Source organism: Bombus pascuorum, chromosome 4 (genome assembly GCF_905332965.1).
Source record: "Bombus pascuorum chromosome 4, iyBomPasc1.1, whole genome shotgun sequence".
In the NCBI taxonomy this organism is placed as follows: Eukaryota; Metazoa; Arthropoda; class Insecta; order Hymenoptera; family Apidae; genus Bombus; species Bombus pascuorum.
Window position 1 is genome coordinate 7,747,814 of NC_083491.1, and position 20,511 is coordinate 7,768,324.

The following is a 20,511-nucleotide window of genomic DNA, read 5'->3' on the forward strand; positions in this document are numbered from 1 at the left end:
CGTTTTCACTCCAGTTTAGGGAAGGTCATGAAAAGACTTAGCCATTTAAACTTTCTCATTCGTGATATCATCTATTCAACGAAGATGAAAACTGAATCGTAGCTGCAATGCATCAAATATCACCGGAGCAATGTCTAGTTGCAATTAGAGTGGCTATTGTTAGATAAAATGCTTGAATTGCTGCAAGAGGCTAATATTTTCAACGATATCTTCGTCGAGTAGATAACACACTTTTTTCTTCTTTCTGTTCCCGCGAACAATTTTTCTTCAAAACGCAGCGAAGCTGAGTAGATATCCAAAGAAATCTTACTTTCCTTAGTTTATCGTTTCTCTACGCTTTCCCGAAATTTTCAGGACACCCAGTGTAATAAGAGTTTTAATCCGAACCAGAGGTCAAGTTAGGACTGGAAACTCAAAGAAACGAACATGTAGGATCGAATCTCACATGGCTGTGTCGCTTTCGTCTTTCAAGTTTTTGTAGTGATACCGACAGGATATTAAAGAGGAACGCGTACCGTAAGGTGAATCGAAGAGTATTTCTCAGTTTATCGACGCGAAACGTGGAAAATTGGAGAAATAATTTGACCTATGACGGGAGTGGTTTGTAGAAGACAAAGAAAGAATAGTGTTGGAAAATAAGAGAGGTTTGCTTTTCGGAGGATTTTCGAGATGATTCTGAAAATTAGATTTAGGAGTAAAAAATTAGGAACGATTTGCAAGATTCAAACTATGAAGTTTTTTGACGTGTTTAGTGTCACAGTGAATGGGAGGGAAAGTGAAAAAATCGAATTTGGGTAGACATTTGTTTTCCCTGCTAAATACTATAATTTACCTATGATATTTTATATTTTCAATTTTAACCTTCTTACAGATGTACAAAAATGTCCAGCTCGTTAACGAACGAATATACTTAACTATAATAGGTCTTCAACATTTACTTTTCTTTTTTGCAAGCTGAAAATTAATTATACGTTTAAATATATTTTACAATTATTACAACATAATTGCTTATGTACAAGCATATTCTCTATATTTGTAAACATCGTTAAAATTCTCATCTAATTCGAATCAACACAGCATCAACACAGAAATGGAACTTCCAACAGTCACCAAAACATATTTCTTGTAATTGATTACTGCGTTAATACATATACAGAGATGCATGAATTGAAAGCATGAGTTTAAAGCATCGACAATATAAATTAAATCATACATACTGTACAGATTATACTACAGCGCATCTGAAATAGTTTCCCAATGCCTGAAAACGTTTCATAAACGACCGTATGTATATATGTATAGCAACAGATCGACTCACTTTCGCGGACAATTAACACCGCGAAAAACCACGGTCGCGGTGCAAAGATAAAACCTCGATAGGACACGTATTTTAACTATTTTCCCAGGTGTTCGTGTTTTTCTTTTTTCTCGTTATTTCGTTCGACCGGTTGATTCAGCGGAACGACGCGCTTTTTACGAAAGCATCGTGGGCCGATTGGTCGACTGGCTGCTGGGTGGCTGGGTTCTCTATCAGGCTGGGGCCAATTTCGTCGCGCTTGGTCGGCCAAATTTCATAAAACACGCGCGAGTAAGTAGGGACGCGAAATCAAATAATACTTGCTGTATTAAATGCCACGAACAAACAGGTGTAATTATTCGGCAGCCAAGCGAATATCAAATAATTATCAATGTTTCGCGAGAGCGTTTTCCCGGGCGAAAGTATCGCGCTAGCCCGGCCGGAACTAAATTAACGCGGTTGCGTGTAATAACAAACGAATTCCGCGGCATCGATCGACGAATCGCCCGAGGACGTTTAGCCTCCGAAATTGAAAAAAAAAAAAAAACACAGAAAGAAATGCGAAATAAAATGTAGAGAAAATAAAAAAAAAAAAAAAAACAGGAAATGCAACAGGATGGAAAACTATCGTGCGTTTTTGGCGATGCTCGAGGCTGCAAGTGTTTTTATCGATTGACCCGTTCGTCGACGAATGGTTAATTAACAATCGACGAATTTACGAATTCGTTAATTTATTCTCCATTGCTGGCCTAATTATCACGATATTCGAGTGGGAGGAGAGCTGGGGAAAAATTGGGCAAATGTACGAGTTCTAGCAGCGAGGCCGGTGACGGCCGCCCAATTCCACGCCGGGTAATTAAACGATCGTTAATTAACAAAGAAACGCGTGACCGTATCCCCGGCTTACGTTGCGAGTACGCGAGAATGGCTGGCAAGCGTCGACTGCGATGAAAACGAACGGTGATGGAATGTTTTCGCTGGCCTATCAATTGTCGACACGGTACACAACAAACATTTGTGAACAAGGAAATAATCAAACGACATGTTGAAACGCCATTTTTGGCAGGCTGCTGCCATCAATCTGTCGCAAGCTGCTTTCTTTTGGAATTAAAGGGGTTAGATACGATCCTCGTCAAAGGATTTTCCTGGGAATCGATATTTATCAAATTATAGAATCGTCTCTTAGATATTACACAATGTTACGAATAACAGAAGATGTTAAATAAATAAAGATTCTTAAAGAAGAATTAATTAATGACAATTCTTAACGAAATCAAGTTCTTCATCAGAATTTACCACTATATGTTTTTGTATAACATTTTTTTCTTATTTTTACTCTCGTAAAGAATAATAATAATCCTAAGACGATTAGATTTACGACACGACAGCCCGACAATTCTACTTCTAAAGAAATTTATTAAATTTCCAGTGTGCCGATCACTCGTTCGAGCCAAAGATCGAGACATAGAAATTGCTTTATGCACGTAGAAACTGTATTTCCGTGAGCCATATATCCTGTTAACTCAACACTGGATGCTAGTTGCGTGGCGAACAGTGGTAGACGTGTCGTAAATTCGCAAACAAGGGCACGTAGATAATCAGAGAATACAGTTACCAAGATTATGCTTTACATATCAGGAAATCGTGGGAGAAGCACACTGTAAAATAATATTTCGGATATTTCCTAATAATCTAGTACAACGATCGTAAACAATCGATTGAAGAAATAAGTAAATATCAGTTGAATATTCGTTGTCGTCTAGTTACCTTAATTAATTATTATTTAAGTTAATTCCTAAACTATGTATCAGGTAAAAAGAGTTAGTTCTTAAACGAACAGAAATACCACGTAGCGATTAATTCACTGCGGCAATATGTAAATCGCGTGTATCGGTTTAATGCACTATTGATAAACTTTTTCAAATAATTTAAATTTATAATCTGTTAAGCCTATAAGAGAATAGAAGCGCCACGTTCAATCATTAATTTATACATTCATGCACTGTCCGAATATTTATGAGCGTAATGCATATTCCACGATGACAAAGTAGATAACATCGAAATGTATAAGTGATGAACGAATATAGCAATGGTTTTATTCGTGGTATGACGTAACCAGGATATACACAGAGGTACGAAATCTTAACAATAAGGCCAGGTCGAGGCTTTGGGTTACGTAACACTGAACATCTTGCCCGTGGAATTCATCGAGCGGCAAAAATCAGGTATTCGATGATGTAAGTTCGAGAAGTATCAATCGTAACCTAAGCTACAGATCGAGAAAGAAGCTGCTTTTAGACATAGGATTTGTTTGTTTTATTGTTAAGTAACAAGTCACGAGTCTAGTGAAAAATGATGAAATACAGAGGATGATTCATTTTAATCTCCTCCGGCAAATTGCTCGAAAAGTATACGAATTTCAAATCTTTAAGATTTAATAAATCTCTAGTTTTTATTTATATTTAGTTTATAATTAATCATTTAGAGTAACTTACGAAAATATACGAACGTTTGCCATAAAAACTTTTATGGGTATGTTACGTGAATTGTTTTGGAGCGAAAGACCAACGGGGTTTGTTTTTATCAAAATTTACATATTTGGACTTTTCTAACTCTTACGTATATCCTTATCTCAATTTATCGAATTATTTGTGATACATATAATTAGAAGGAAGATTTGCCTCGATTTTAACAAACTTCCCCTTTTTCCTTGCTGTCTGATGAAAGCGAAATATTAACTTAAATATTCCAAAATTCGGAGAAGCAAATGGACACAAAAAGTTTTTCGAATCAAGCAGAATGGTAGATACCACAATGTATCGATGAGTTAACTATTTATCTCAAATTCATCGAGATAAAAAAGAAACGAACATCTTCACTTGGGAAAATTCCCAAAACTCGTCGTGAATCTCCTAAATTCTGAATCTCCTAAAACTGAAGAAAAAGACAAACATCTCCATCGTTAAAATATGCAAAAATTCCAACAAAAGGAAGTGGTCGCTAATCCCCCAAATTTCATATGGAAAATACTAAGCCAACGTGAAGGCGTCAATGGTCCTGACCTCTCGTTTCCTCGATGTTTCCACAGGCAAAAGCTACAGGCCCTCTAGACTTGACCCAGTTTCCACCAAAGAGACAGGGAGAGAAATAGAGGGTTGCAGGAGTTGACTGTAATTTAGGGGACGTTGAAGCTAAGTCCTCCCTCGGACAAGGGAGAAACTATGGGCCAAACAGAGAGAGAGAGTGACTATGGGAGAGAGAGAGAGCGAGTGAGTGCATTAAAAGCTTCGTAGAAGGGGTTATAGAGGCGAAAGTTTTGCGGCCATGTCGCCACGATTACGCGAACCACAGGTTCGTACGTAGTTGTTGCGTTATTCAGGCTAGATTCATGCACACGCGATCGATTTCACGAAGCCGGACGCCACTTCATCGAGAAGCGAAATATCAGGTTCGGAAAGTCGGCAGCTAATTAATTTCAGCCTTGTGTATACCATTGTCGTTAAACATTTCCTCTGTTGGACAGGCCGGTGATTGCGTTTCCCCTTCTGTGAAATATTCAAAATTCCCGAAATCGTTAGGGTTACTCGTGTAAACTGTTGAGCCGCGAGAGTCTGTAATCTCGCACGATCGATTCATCTCGCGGCCACAATACAGTTAATTATCGAGAGAAAATGAAATGAAGCTTCTGGTGAATTGGTACGCCCAGTAAGTCGCTTTCAACGCTGCCGGCTATAAGTAGACAGCGGATTCTCATATGCTTCGTACCTTTATAAAAGAAGTAAAGAGATACGACGTATGTAAAAGTTTGTTTCGTGAGGAATGGAACATACGCAAAGATTACGACGAGCGTACTCCGCTTTCGATATCTTACATATTCTTTCTGCACCTTGGAATTGAAAAACACAGAGATGCAATAGAGTGTGTACTATATGAAAAAATATATAAAATATACAGACTGGAATATTCGTTAAAATCTTCAATAGGCGAAACGAAGCTCTATTTACGTTTTACGCTTGTGTCTATAAAAATATATATTCGCATAAAAATCCGCAGTCGAATAACGAAGACAAGATCAATGTTTATCAAACCAAAAATCTGTCCGACAATTTTTTCGAAGCTCTTCGATCGTCACCTTATACCGCACACATTGTCGCAGGAATATAACTTCGAACAGTTAAAACTATCAAAGCATCGGAAATAGGATCACCCTGTACATGACGATAACGACACAACCAACAAGCACGGAACTCTATTAATTTCGTATATACTGCAGCAAATAACACAAAGTTATGAGCCACTACTCTGGGTGGAGTTAACATAATCATCCTTCGCAGAAGCACGTTACGTATGTAGAAGAGAAACAAACAGTAATTTTCGAAATATTTCAAATTCCAGTGACAGCTGGCCGATCGTACACGCATCTAGAATCTGGATCGCGGAATTCTCGCTATAGTGTATTGTTTGCGCACATTGTCGTGTACGTGTTACTTCGCGAGGAAAGGTGGATACAATCCCGCGTTCATCCCATTTGATGCCGGTGCGTCCGTGACGTGGAAGCTAATTAACAGCTCATCGACCAGCCGAACTTTATGCGTCTAAATGCAACGGATTAATTTGTGTACAGGCTACGTCGATCGTGTGCGAGACTTACAAACACTCGCTCTGTTCACACTCTTGCGTAACGTTTCTTTCATCGTACCGTGACGTGTTCCCTTTATTTCTGTTTTTCAGAAGGTACAGGTATCCGAAGTTTCCATTGCTGTTCACGTTATCGTCGTTTATAGACATCGGGATACTTTGATCGAATTAGAAGAACAGTATATAAATTATTGCAAAGTGTATAAATCGACGATGAATTTGTAATTGGAAAAGTTAAGTAACATTCACTATCTTTTATTATCTGCCTGTTACCTATTAGGAGACAGAGTCTAAATTTTCGATGAAAATTTGTCGATATCGAAACTATTGTAATTAAAACTTCGTAGAAGAAACGAATCATATAAGAATCCATTTGAGGTCGTTTCAAAGCGCGAAGCCACAACTTTCACAATTCTCAACTCATTTCCTTCAAAGATGTTTTTACATCATGTAGCTGGTGGCAAAGTAAAGACGCCTTTTCTTTCCTAAGTTTACAAACGTCCCTCCAGATATTGAGAAACTTTTTTATGATTGAAATTACCATGAACTCGAAGAGCGAAGTCTCTAAACGAAGATATAGACTTAGAATGATCCAAGACACATCAGGTTGTACGGTCGATGTTCTGTACTCTATGTTTAACGTAAATATTATACAAAGAATTAAAATCAAATTATACAAGGTGCTCGAATACTTTTGTGATCGACTGTGTATCGCTCGTGTTGCAGAGAGTGTACGGGACACCGAAAGCGGCAAAGTGTCGAAGAGGGCGAAACCAGTGGACCCAGACGCGGAGGACAGCCGCGACAACGAGGACTACTACTACGAGGACGTGGAAGAAAGAAATAATCCAACGAACGAGGCACCGGTTGTACCTCCTGGATTTCTCAGCCCCTCTGTTCGCGAGTATCTCGATCTCGGGAAATCGATACCCGGTACGTAAACAAGATCGTCTTGCGAAACATTTTCTGTTCGCGATCAAAGTTGCTGCTTCGTCTTTTCTTCAATCCTTCTCTTCTTTCTAAGAATTTTATTTCCTCCGTTTCTTCTCTCATCTTTTCGTCTCGTTCTTTCGTCTGATTCCAACTTTTTTCTCATCGCGAGTTTCATTTGTTTTCGCGTTCTTCAAGCTCTTTTCACAAGGTGTTAAAATTCTTTTACAATTGAGTCTGAACACGAGAAAGCACTGCGAGAGAATAGAAGAGGAGAACTACTGGGATGACTATTTGCAGAGGAATTAGTCTTATCGCGTATTTTATAGATGGAGGTGAAGGTTCCATTGGAAGCAGAATAGAGCGTAGAGTTTGAGATACGGTTTAAGCATTCACTTAGGCACGCGATTCAATTAATTCAATTATCAACCGGTCATTATTCGTTGACAATTACGAGACAATAATATAACGTTACATATTTCGTGTATTTGTTTTAATATTATTATACAGGCTGTTCCAGTTTCTTCCCTACCAATTATCGGTATATTTTGTAGGTCAAAATCAGAAAAGGATATCATATAAATATATTACACTGGAAGGATCGTTAAAGAATTGTTAAGAGAAAAAGAAACGATATACGAAATGAGCAATAACGAATACGCGTTGCTACGATACAAAGTATTGATAGCCAGAAGGTACCAAATACCTCCACAACTCCAATTTCAACGAGTAATGACATTCCTGCATTGATAGAACCGCTGAACATTTTGAAATGCAGTTGTAGTTGGATATCTAAATAAGAAGTGTGGCCATTTCCGTATGAAATACTACTAATTCATACTGCAACGGTCTACCTCGTTATCTGTACAAATTAAATCTCTCTCTCTCTCTCTCTCTCTCTAACATTATGGAAAATGTTTCAAACAGCAGTCACGTCAATTTCATTGCAAATTTTATTTTATGAAATGCTTCATTCCTTGAAATATGTATAAAATTTCGCTATGTTAACTGCACAGATCGTGATATAACACACCAAACTATTAATTTCAATAAACCAACATTCGACGATCGGAATAATTATTCCATACGCATGATTGATCCATAAATAATCATCTTATCCATGCGCTATATTGCCACGATCCTTTATTCAAACAATACGACGTTTAAATGAAAAAATGATCAAACAGTTCATCGAAAGGGCTATACGCTGTCCATATTTTCTGAACAGGTTTCTTTTTTCAAAATCTAATATCTAATGGGATGCTGAAGGAAGAATAAGCGAGGAAACGTTTCGGGCAATTGCAGAGGAACTATGGAAAAGAGAACTATGAAAATTGGTCGTTCACGAGAAACGTCGTATTTAAATTCGTTTCTTCCGGTCCCTTCTTCTTTTCTACGGAGGGGAAGAATAGTAGAGAGCTCAGGATCTTCCGACAAGTTCCTCCAGGTTTAAGCGGCCGCTTTATGCGATTGCGGAGATGCGGAATGAAAGGCAAGAAATAAATACATAGACAGTTATTGCTCGCCGAGGTATGCCAGCGTATTGTCTCGCTGCTCTTCAACCGGAAAACGTTTTTATTCCGACCTCCGGAGCGTCTCGAGATCGCGTTTAAGGGCGTTTATTAGACCCCCGGTTAGGTTTGTCTTCTCGATTTTTTCCTCTTTTTTTTCAAAGCTCGTAGCTTGCGTTTGAAGAATATCTTGATAATAAACGCAGTTGAAATTTTCCCAAATTCAACTATCGGAACGTTATCTCTTTTCTAAAGCTTCTACCTTGTAACGTTATTAAAATTGTATATCACGTTACTTTTAATGATATAAATTACTAAAATATAAACAACGAAATCAATTTTTCGTTTTATTAAGAAAGCGTCAACGTAAAACACTTTCTCTCGTTTCGTAAAAAAGAATACCATTTATTTAATAAATTGATATTTTAACGCAAATAACTTTCGGATAACACAATGGTCTTTTATATTACGCAATAGTTTTCATAGAATAGTAAAAAATTCGCCATCTAAAATTGTCAAATATTTACAAGTTATTGGTAAGGCTGTCGAAAAATCGCAGCAATTCTTTACGGTGCTCGTATAACAAAGGCATAGTTTTTACTAAAAATAATTGCGCGCAACACGGTTAATAAACTTGAACGAAAGCAGGAAGCGCGCGATTAATAAGGAAACCAATAATGTTGTACGAGAGACACGTCGTACTCTATGAATCATTATGAATTTCGGAAATATTAATAACAAAATCTTCGCTCAACTTCAAGAACGAGGTAAAAACACCAAATCGATCAGATTATTAATACACAGGCGCGTGAGATCCAAGCCACGTTAGTCTGGTACTCTGCTGCAGCTTCTTTGAAGATTTTTCACTGACCTGACAGGATGCAGGGCTCGGCTCCCCTTCGACTTTTCTTCCAGCCCTTTGTGCGTACACACTCTCTCACTCCTCGATAATCGATCGGTCGTAAAATATCCTCCAGTCTGCACGTACCGGCGGAAAATTTCTATAGCGCGGTCTGCTGCTGCGAGGGTTGTCTCTGACATTCTCTACCCTATTCCAAACCCTATACACTGACACACATATACGTGGCGACGTTGCTTCACAACTACGAAGAAGGAGGGAAGACCGTCGTGAAATGGATTTACGCGAACACGCGTGTAACAGCCGATTATAAAATGTACGCGTTAAATTAAATGATATTCAGTGGAAAAGACACGCCTTTCTTCTGGCGAGTAGCTGATACCAGCCCCCGCTAAAGTGTACCGCGAAGATAGCGGCAGAGAATGCGGTTAACACGCTACCAAGGGTATATTTTGCATGGTTATTCGAACATGGGGCAGAGAGTAAGTAAGAGATGCAGCCATGAGAAGAAATTCGTAGACGATTCACGGGTGAATAATGTGCAACGTTGTTGGCTTCTTCCAAAACGTGAAGTTTCGATTTTTGGTTAGATAGTTTAGGCGTTGGAACATGTACATTCTTCAAATATTTTGCGAAAAATCAAAGTTTTCGTTAGGATGGTTATAGTCGTTCTTGCTCAGCATTATTTCACAATGTTGTGTAATTGGTAAATGCTTCAAATTGCAGGATTTTTTGGTTTTGAATAGAACGATAGGTGAAAATCCTTTTCTGGCATTGTTCAATGGTAAACTCTTTAAATTTCAGGCGAAAAATTGAAATTTTGGCTAGAATAGCCATCCTTGTGGTCATTTTTTAAAAATTAAGTACGTCATAATTTCAGGGGTCAAGTTTCGGTTTAGTTAAAAATTGTTTAACGATGTTGTTGTTGTTCAATGGTTGATCCTTTAAATTTCGAAAATAAAGTCACCATCTTGGATAGAATAATTGTTGGAAGTTGTTTGACGCTGTTGGATGATAATGAAGCTTTTAAACGTCGTTTAATTATTAATTATAATTATTTTTTTCTCCGATACGATTGGCGTCTCATTTCGAAATGAGCTTAAGGATTTTGACGATTTGCTTGACCGCGTGGCAAGTCTCGCGTTATGTCGATTATCGATCGCAAATTCTGTGACAATGAGGGTGTTTCCGCGTGTTGCAAGTGCCACCGCAAATCGCCACAGCGTTCACCGAAACACGTAACGCCCATCGTCACGCGGTGGATGTTATTGTGGAACGTTTTCCGTAATTCCTATGCCAAAGAAAACCGATTCTAACGGTGGTTGTAATCCCTTTGTTATTTTATAGATGCATGCCATGTGCGTGTGTTTGTTACGACATGGCGAATTTTTTGATTACATGTGAACGTTCTACTTTCGAGAATTTTTCTTTTCTTAGTTACATAGACTAGAAAGGACTTCAACAAATTAATACACAAGTTCCAAGTTATTTATCACGCTAGTCTTTAAATTTCTACGAGGAAGAACACAACCATAAATCACGGTCCGCAAGTTTCTATAATAAAAAACAACCAGGAATCTATTCTAAAAAATCATCATATCGATACTATCAAAAAACCACTCTTCAACCTCAACGAACCCAAGACTCACCCTTAAACTCGTGCAATAAAAAGATCCACTGGCAAGAGAAAAAGCCATACAATCATAAACCACGAACCACAAATTTCTTCTTTTTTTCTATTGTCTATAAAGAATAAGCAGGAATGTGTATTAAAAAGACATCGTATGGAAACTATGAAGAAACCATCCTTCAATCTCAATGCACCCAACACTCATCCTTGAACTCGTACAAAAAAAGATCCAGCGATAAGAGAAAAAGCCATACAACCATAAACCACGAACCACAAACTTCTTCTTTTTTCTTCTATTGTCTATAAAGAACAAGCAGGAATGTGTATTAAAAAGACATCGTATGGAAACTATGAAGAAACCGTTCTTCAATCTCAACGCACCCAAGACTCACCTTTAAACACAGGCAACAGAAAAATCCAGCAGCACGGAAAAGATGTGAAAAACGTGAGCAAAATCAATATGGCACAGCGTAAAGTTATCTCATTGACTTAACGTTCCACTCAATCTCGCGAAGGGTCGGTTATACGATGGAACCGACCTACCTCCACGTTTATCCTTCTTCACTTACTTTCTCTCTCTCTTTCTCTTTCTCTCTAGCTCTCTCTTTTTCTCTCTGTCTCCCCATCGTACTCTGGGATAGGATAATGAAATAGCCGAGCCCGGAACGCGACCTCTGCACTAACCAAAGGCGGTAGATTCTGCAGGAGCATTCCGGGGGCTGTGGAATCGCGAGAGAACAAGGGTGCAAAAGAGACGGATCCAAGCATTTCTATCCTTCTTCAATCTACCATCTCGTCTGATCGCCTTTCTCTTTTCTTTCTCGGTTGAACCTCTAAACGCGGTTTACTACGTTTCCTCGTGCGTTTCACGACGTACATCCCCGTTCATAAGTATACTAAGTCCAGGGATCATAACGGTTATTGCACGTAATTAAAAAAAATATATATAGCATAAGAATTAACATTTTAATTGAAACAATTTTGGTAAGAAATGATTGTTGTAAATAATTCTTTCTGGTCACTGATAAACATTATCGACGAAGAAAATTGTTTTTGGTTACGAAGAGTCGAACTTTTTTTTTGTTTTTTGTTATTGGTAACTGGTATTGTTTCTGGTTACTTATAGAAATGTTTTTAAAAATGAACGATGGTCGAAAGCAAGCAAATTCATCGATAATGATTATCGATAACAAGAAAGCAATGTTGATATATTTAATTTTTGGCATAAAAATTGCGGTTCTCAGGCGTGGGGACCACAATCTGATGAATTTTGCGAACGTAAAGTTATGCGCTAATTTACCTTACCTATCCGATGGTAACATGCTTTTCTGAATAATACTAAGTAAACCTAAGCTAAAAAGTTGTCAATTCACACGAACCTCATACGACATGCATAAATTTGATATACGTCAAACTCCAAAAATTTGATCTGCGTGTCTTGAAATTAGTATCTTTAGACTCTATTCCTAGCAAACTATCATACACCATAAAAAGGTGAGAAATTCCGTGTGCCACGAAACGAGTTTTTATCCAAAATTGTCATCGATTAGTCGTTCCATCGACAATTTCCACTAATCACAATGTCTTCTATATAAAACCAGGATGTGCCCCGATACTTATGAACGGGAATGTACGAGCACGCGCGAGCGCGAGGAGACGAGAAGAGATGCGTCGAGATGGGAGAGGCTGAAAGAAAAAGAGATAAGTCGAAGGAGAAGACAGAAGGGTGGGAAAAAGAGGCGAAATGATACTAGTTGGAAGGGGGATAGGGGGGTAGCGACAAACCTCGTACTGTTCGGCTGACTGACTTTATGACGATGGCTGCCACCGGAAAGATATAAAAGAGAGAAAGAGGGGAAGAACAGACAGAACCTCTGAGACTGATGCATTTCCCAGGCGTTTGTCCTTCATTTGCCAAACAGTAGGATAGATTTTCCTTCTTCAATGAGAAACAGAAACAACCGCGGATCGGTACGCGATTTTCTCTCTTCAGGCTTACGGCTATTTTCTACGGTTCGCGTTCCCTTGGTTTAGCAAGAGAAAGAGGCAGAGAGATTCTCGCCTCGAGCATGTATGGTCCCTTTTTGCTTGGTCGCGTTCTTCTTCTCTGACCTCGACGAGACGGCCTGGCGAGATTCCAAGAGCCGAAGGGACGCTGAAGACAAACGAAACGCTGCGACGGAACCGGGAATCGATTCGTGACGGTTCGTCGCTGAATACGTCGTGAATTTGTAATTTTTAATTTGCACCGATTTGCCAAGCGGAGCAGGATGTGGTCTGTATTTGAACTGATACGCTGTAAGTTTAACCGGAGAAGATGAAGATGTTCGAGAGAGACGTGGAGCTTATGAAAATATTAACCCTTTGGTTATTCGAGAGCGGTTTCTTACATGTTTCTTTTGTTGGACAATCTAATTTTTGTACTTTAAATGTCAGTTTCATTACGAATATTATTATATTATATTAATTAAAATTATTGTAATCGTTGGAAATAAATAGAGGTGTTTTTAAAGAAGTATAATACAACGTCTATTGTTCCAAGTACATAGAAGATTGTTATAATTTGCCGAGCATGAATTTCATTTTCTCTTGTGACAAAGTATCTTGCACGAACAATTATTACATGAAAACAGTAAAAGATAAAAAGCAAATTCTTGTAAACACGTTGTTCATTCGTAGTGTGTTCTAGGAACAAGTAATTAACAATAAGGAAACCTTAGCCAAAAAGCAAATGATAGAGGGCAAGGAACATAAAGATATTCTAAGCACATGAAACCTGGCATGAAATAAACAATGTGAATGTCACCAGTTCTGATCGTACCATACAAATTCAAGATAAGTCAACAGTGTGAATATCTAGCGCTATTGACTAGTAGGATAATGGAGCAGGTATTACTATTAATCCATCGATCAGCAGGTGATTAAATAGATAATACTGCCGCAGATATGCTCGATTGCTGATATATAATCGCATAAACAATGATTTCAGCGTTAATTCAACAACTATATAATGCGAATCCCATGAAATTTTTAATTGCTCGACGTAACGTCGAAAAATAGTTTCATACGTGATCGAAATGTCAGGCGGAAAGTGAAGATGTGTCGTGTCGCGCACAGACAGAATATTATGCTATGTTGTGAAGATTTTGTTAAAATTTACACTTGGAATTAGCAAGTGTTTCGAAACTTGTTGACAAAAGTGTATATGTATTATACAAACTTGGTTAATTTTTTACTTGTTTATGGTGTGTTGGAATGATAGCAACGCAACGAATATTTCTCTGTTACAAATTTTTTCCTGCAGCTGATAAAATATTAAATAGCAAGATTAAGAAGATCGCACGTCTGTTAATTACATTTCTGAGTGATTAATCGTAATAAATATTCAAAAGTCTAATATATCTTCTTTCAACAGCAACTACATACAACGTAATTTTTCTACAGCAGAAGGAGCTTGGGAATAAAATATTTTGATGCATTTTAAACGGCCGCGTAGAATATCGTACCGTTTTACGTTACAAAGTAAAATTTGCTTTCATTATACAATAGAATACACAGAATTTGCTATTCAAATAGCGAAACTCCCCTCAAGATGGCGAATTCTCAGCAAATGGCGCACCCTTTTTAGACGAAAGCCGTGGCGATTTTTAAAGGGATAGCAACTCTTCGTTCCGTGCTACGATATTTCACACGGGTTTTTTATTCCACACTTTAGCCACGTATCAAAGATTCCTGACGATGAAGCAGCTGGTTACAATTCTACTGTTCCGTCAAGCCATCTTCGGAGGCGCTACTATCCCTTCCTCGAGAATAAGAATAGCTTTAAAACCTGGATTTGTGAAAAGGAACGCGAAGGATCTCGAATCGTAATGTCTCGCTTCTGACTTGCTGTTTTGAAATATTGATGCGAATATCGCGAATATGTTTTGAACTTTTCTCTAGACTAGACTTTATCCTGCTTCAAGTTATACAAAATTTTCCAATGTGTTATACTTTCAACGAATTTAAGAAAACTGTGTATTACAGGTAAACAATTTTTGTTGTAGAAATATTATTTAATAGTAATAACAATCTTTGGAATTCGTAGTGATAATTCCAGTTCCTACTACCCTTCTCTTCAAACTCGACGTACAATTGACAATCTAAAATACAAACTACCCCACAAACATCTCTTCTTCCTCAAAATTGCCTAATGTAACAATGAGCCATTATATAATTAATAATTATAATTAATACTCCAGAAACTACCTTTTATTTCAAATCTGCTTACGATTGGTTGTCCAGGATACGAATAACCTTTCAACCATCTTTTCCTCGCAACAAACGCCTTAAATCTACGAATAATTCCTCCGGAAATTGCTCGATACAACGTGTCACATTCACAACATCGCGACACTGTTCCACGTCTAAAAAACCTCTGCCTCCCACCGCCCCTCTTCCAAAGAGGAAGAGAAAATATTCCATCCGCGGAAACTCCTCTCGCGTAACATTCGACTAGGAAACAATCCGCTACGTTGCGCGTCGAAGGAACGAAATAATTAGAACGATCGTCTCGCGTTGCGAGCCGGTGCAAGGGATGAAAAGCCGGAGGACGAGAATACGTTTCCGCGTGAAGCCAGGCGAAGTTATAATTACCTGGACGAAGCGGGCGTGCTTGCGTCGGGAGGACGCTAGTATCATCAACGAAGAGACAGTCGAAGTTGAACAGAGAGTACCGAATCGAATACAGAAACGAAAGGGGGTAACAGAGGGAGAGGGAAGGGGTGGATGGGTAGTGGAAAAGAGAACGAGAACAAAGGTGGTGATCGAGAAGGGAGGATCCGAACTGGTAGAAAGAGAGAGGAGGACGTTTATTTCGTGCGGGTACACGAAATCTCTTCCGGTGACAAAACAGGTCGGACAAGCGATGGAAGGTGCGAATTTCGTATGGATGTCACTGCGATACGGACGAGTTTCCAACCATGTTGGAAAGTGCACGTTCCGTCTCTATAGTCACGTATCCGCGTCTCTTTCTACTTCTACACCTGTATATAATCTGTCTCTGTCTGAATACAAGTATTTCCCTGTCTGATGTTTCGTTTGTATCGTGTCTGTCAGCTTGCTCTCTATCCGCCTCTGTTTGAGGCAACAACGAGCGTATTCTTGGGGCTGAGCGAGAGATCGGCGAGATGTGCCACCTGAAACTATGCTGCTCGTCGAATGAGATTCGAATAGCTACGGGGTGGTAGAAATGGGGGTGGGAGAGAATGGAGGGGATGGAGAACGGAGAGCTATGGCTTCCTAGTACTGACGCAAAGTTGTTTAGACGGACAACAGAGAGGAAGAAAGGCTCGCACGAGTGGTTATAATTCGCTAAGAAGCTTTGCCATCGCGCACCTGGCCATCGCAATTCGGTTTCACGTTCTATACCCGTGTTGCGTGTAGTTTTCATGTGTATAGTTATGGTTTGTTATTATCGTTCTTTTTACAAACAAATCATAGCTGCTTCGAACGATTCTGATACGCGATTCGTTTCTTCTTTGTTATTTCTTTAAAATCATCGTTATCGCAATGTATAACGTTGTTTTTTGGGCCGTTTTCAATGCAATCGCATTTTTACATTGTAGCTTATAATTGAAGTTATTGCAACACTCTTCAAGTCTCGTAAACGAGACAAAGACACGCATAGCGATCAGCAAACGATTGATAAAATTCGTCTGATGAAGCCGCCATCTGGTATTCTAACGAAAGATATAAAACGAAGAAAAAGCAAGAATCTCCATTATATCTTAAATTTCTCGAAAAATATCGTAGCAATCGAGCAAATCGTTAAATGCTTCCGCGCTGATAGCATTATAAGCATTCCAGGGCTGATTCAATAAATTGTTAACAGGCGACGAGTGTACACGGCCATTAACTTGGCCTGAAGATGGGGGTAGAAGAGGAACATGTCGACAGACGATTTAGAGGCATCGTCAGCGAGACGGAACGAGAGCCTCAAAGTCTCGCGTTGTCGCAACATCTGGTCCCCAGAACGATTGATGTCCCATTATGTTCGTCGAATCGATGAAATCCCGTACGTATTATTCGTTAATGAATGCCTCTGGTAACGTTGGAAACGTTATTGGCAGTCGTATTACACTATTTCCATAAAATATGATCCTCGTCGCACGATAAGATGACGCAAAGAAAACAGAGTTTTCCCTTCGTAGGATACGCTCGAACGCGATACAAAGCAAAAAGCCAATGCATATAAAAAGAGAAACTGACAGAAGCAAACGGAGGGAAACGTATAGAGGCTTACGAAAGTATTCCAACACTTGTAGACACCTTTTATGAATACGAAAGATTTTTTCATCCACTCGACTATCATCACTATACATATTGGTAAAGCATCGAACAAATCTGCAAATACACGTGCACATCGACATCTTCTAAGAAGAATGAATTTGAGAAAAAGATCTTTTCATTATTATAACAATATATATGCAATACTTTATATCGAGAAGCTTTTTTATGCAATCGTAAATAAGGAAGGTAATTATGTGATCTCGTTTAATTGAGATGCCCTGTATATAGGAAATAGAAGATATTTAACGTAAGTAAATAATTCACAGAGATTACAAAAGTATTTAAACACACAGTTATTCGTTATATTAATAAGCCTTGATATTCGGTTGAGACACATTTAATGCAAAATACTTATTATATGTTTTAGATAGGTAGATATTCGTGTTGTATACTAAATGTTTACTGAACATACGTTTGCAATAAATATCTTGTAACGTGTATATACATTTTTAGACTATCTTTAAACATCAATGATATAATTTCAAAATGTTCCATATAACACGAGCTACACGAACATACATACAAATTTTCTATTATAAAAATTCGCGCACTTTCACGAGCAAGTGTAGGTAAAAAGAGGGTGATGATAATAAAGTAAAATGGTATGAGAAGAAAAAGAGGCTCGCGTATATTTCCATGCGAGTTCACAATTGTCCGAGAAGATCCAGACAGACTAAAGAGGCAAAAGGTGTCTATTATCGACGAGACTCCCTCGTTAGGAGGAATTTGTTCGACGAGGAAAGGAAACGGACGCTGGACAAAGCGACGGTGGAAGAGGAAGGGAGAGAGAGAAGCAGCCGCGCCAGGAAAACGCGCGCGCTTTGATTCGCGTGCACCACGAGTTTTGCTTATTTATTCCAGCCCAGCAATTCGAGACTGAAGATTCTTAGAGCAATTTCCTTCTTTATGCGGGTCACTCGTTGTGTTCATGAAATATTTGCCGATGCTTCCTTCCGTTTCCATCCCTCCTTTCCTGCCTTCCACCCCACACCTTAGCTACCATCCCGTGCTTCTTGCGTTCTAGTTGCTCCGTGGAACGACGTCTTTATAATTCGCCGCGCATTCTTCAGATTTTAATTATCATCGTTAAGCATTGCTAAATTCGTAAGAGGTCTATATATTTCTTTCCGGATCTGTTTGTACTATTTCGCAGGGGTTTCGGAATTTGCACTTGGATATATAGCTAAGAAACGCTAACTGACGACGACGATGTAGTTATTTGTGAAAATGAACGGAACTGTCGAAGTTTCAAATGCGTTCAATAGTAGAGAAATAGCTTCAGATGAAAATACTTTTTTCAAAGTTTATGGTATTGTAGTATCGTGGACGAGGGGCTTGGGGGGTGTCGTGCGGATTGTAAACAAGCGGTTGCTGAGGTGTGAATTATAAACAAGCGGTTGCTGAGGTGCAAATTATAAACAAGCGGTTGCTGAGCATGTGCGTAGCGAGGCTGAGACAAAAGACAAGGGGCTGCTGGGGACAATAAACGAATTAACAGCAGCATGAGTTGAGAAGTCAGAGAGTGCGGATTGCGTTGTCGAGATAGTGTTGTTAGCGTTGTTAAGAGAGAGTTGAATTTTCGTTGACGAGAATTGTTAATTAATTATCTACTTGTCTTAATTATAATACGTTGTTACGATTAGTTCAGGTTAAATAACCATTGTTTTCTGTTTAATTAACATCTGTTCCATTTATTATTAATAAACTAATTATAATAGTTTACGATACTACAGTATTTATAAATATTACATATTACTATCCGATAGTAAAGTACAAAGTGTTACCTGCAACGGCGTAAATAAGTAGCACCTTTGACAATCGCGTTCTTTATCGAAAAAAAAAGGATAGTTCTTTGGAACTGTGAGCTGGACTCGAGGAAAGCGTGGAGAACTCTATGAATGCAAATCGCAGTTACCCTTGAGAATACAAATTGTAGGGAGGAAAAAGGATCAGCCGACCGGTTTACTGGATTAAGGTTTGATCCAGAGACAATTCGCTTTTCAGATGGTTGTCCCAATCTACTGCATTATCCAGATCAAGTTTTTTCCGTCTCTTTGTTCACCGTGCTAATAGCTATCTCTATTATTATTATATAAATAACGCGTAGAATATACGGACCATGATATAACAAGGTTGTGATAATATTACTCGAATAAAATCAGTAGTTGGATTAAATACGTATCGCGTGACAGAGTAATCGAATTGCCGCGAATATGAGCAAATAAAGGCCCGAAAGCACAATCGAAACCGTAAATTCATAGAAATTCGATACAGAAATTTGTTACTACATAAGCAACTAAATATTCTATTGATCGTTAAAAAATAAACAATGGAATTTTTATTATTTGATTTGAAATTCAAGTTTCTGAAAATTCCAGGCTCTAATGTAAAAGACTAAATACTTTAAGGAAACAAGCGAAAATCCCAGTTGCCGAAGCCTGAATACCTGTATTAATTAACTTTATGAATTTACTACTATCATTACGAGGTATACTATCATCTTCAAAGCCCTAACCTTGCTCGTTAATATACTACTATAAAGGGAGCTTAAAGTTATTATAACACAAGCCGAGAATCTTCATAATACTCTGAAAAATCTTCTCCTTATTAAATCCTAACAAAGAGGCAATTACTTCTCAAATCCTCCAGCCTGCATTCTCCATCATTTTAGTATACTCTCGAAATGTTAATTATCTAAAATTGTACAATGTCACTTGCAAATTTTCCAATAATTTCGTTTCTTCTTTCGCCCCTAAATTCACCACAATTCCGCGATATCTGTAACAATACCTCCTCCACTCCAGGATCCTAGCAAACAGAATCATCTTCGAGGACGGTCAAACAGATCCACGATAATCCGATGGATTAAACGGTGGGGGATCTCTACTCGCCATGGTGTAAACAGGTCGGGGGAAGCATGTTGCATGCATCGTTAAGCAGTAGACGCGACGGCAGATCGGGGATTTGGCTGCCGTCGACGTGTACACGTCGATACCTGGCGAGGTGACTGCTTTGTGCAGGTAATACAGGTGGCTGCTTTGTACAGGTAATACACGTGTCAGCTGGGCCGAACACGCGCGGTGCATCTCGACCTCGCGGCATTTCCACCAATTAATCGAGGATACAATCGAAAGCGCAGGCCTCTCGCAGAGAGAGCTTTGCTCGATCCGCTCGCCGTCTCGTGATTTCCGCGATCGGTTCGAGGGGAAAGATCCTCTTCTCTCTGTTTCCTCCTTCTCTTTGCCAGCTATCGTCCCTCGAAATCGTCCTGTATCTAGTTATGTCAGTTAATGAGATTTTCGGATAAAACACGACG

At 38.8% G+C, this 20,511-nt stretch overlaps 2 protein-coding genes across 3 annotated transcripts in view; one reads left to right on the plus strand and one right to left on the minus strand.

Annotated features, from left to right (window-relative positions):
* LOC132906569 (RING finger protein 17) overlaps positions 1-20,511 on the minus strand; it is a 309,846-nt gene that overhangs the window by 101,553 nt on the left and 187,782 nt on the right. The gene's annotated exons all lie outside the window — the stretch shown is intronic.
* Positions 1-20,511, plus strand: part of LOC132906586 (uncharacterized) — a 111,060-nt gene that overhangs the window by 88,583 nt on the left and 1,966 nt on the right. Inside the window, exon 2 of the mRNA XM_060958913.1 lies at positions 6,662-6,868. Within this exon, the coding sequence (XP_060814896.1) occupies positions 6,662-6,868 (207 nt within the window). The remainder of the gene's footprint in view (positions 1-6,661; positions 6,869-20,511) is intronic.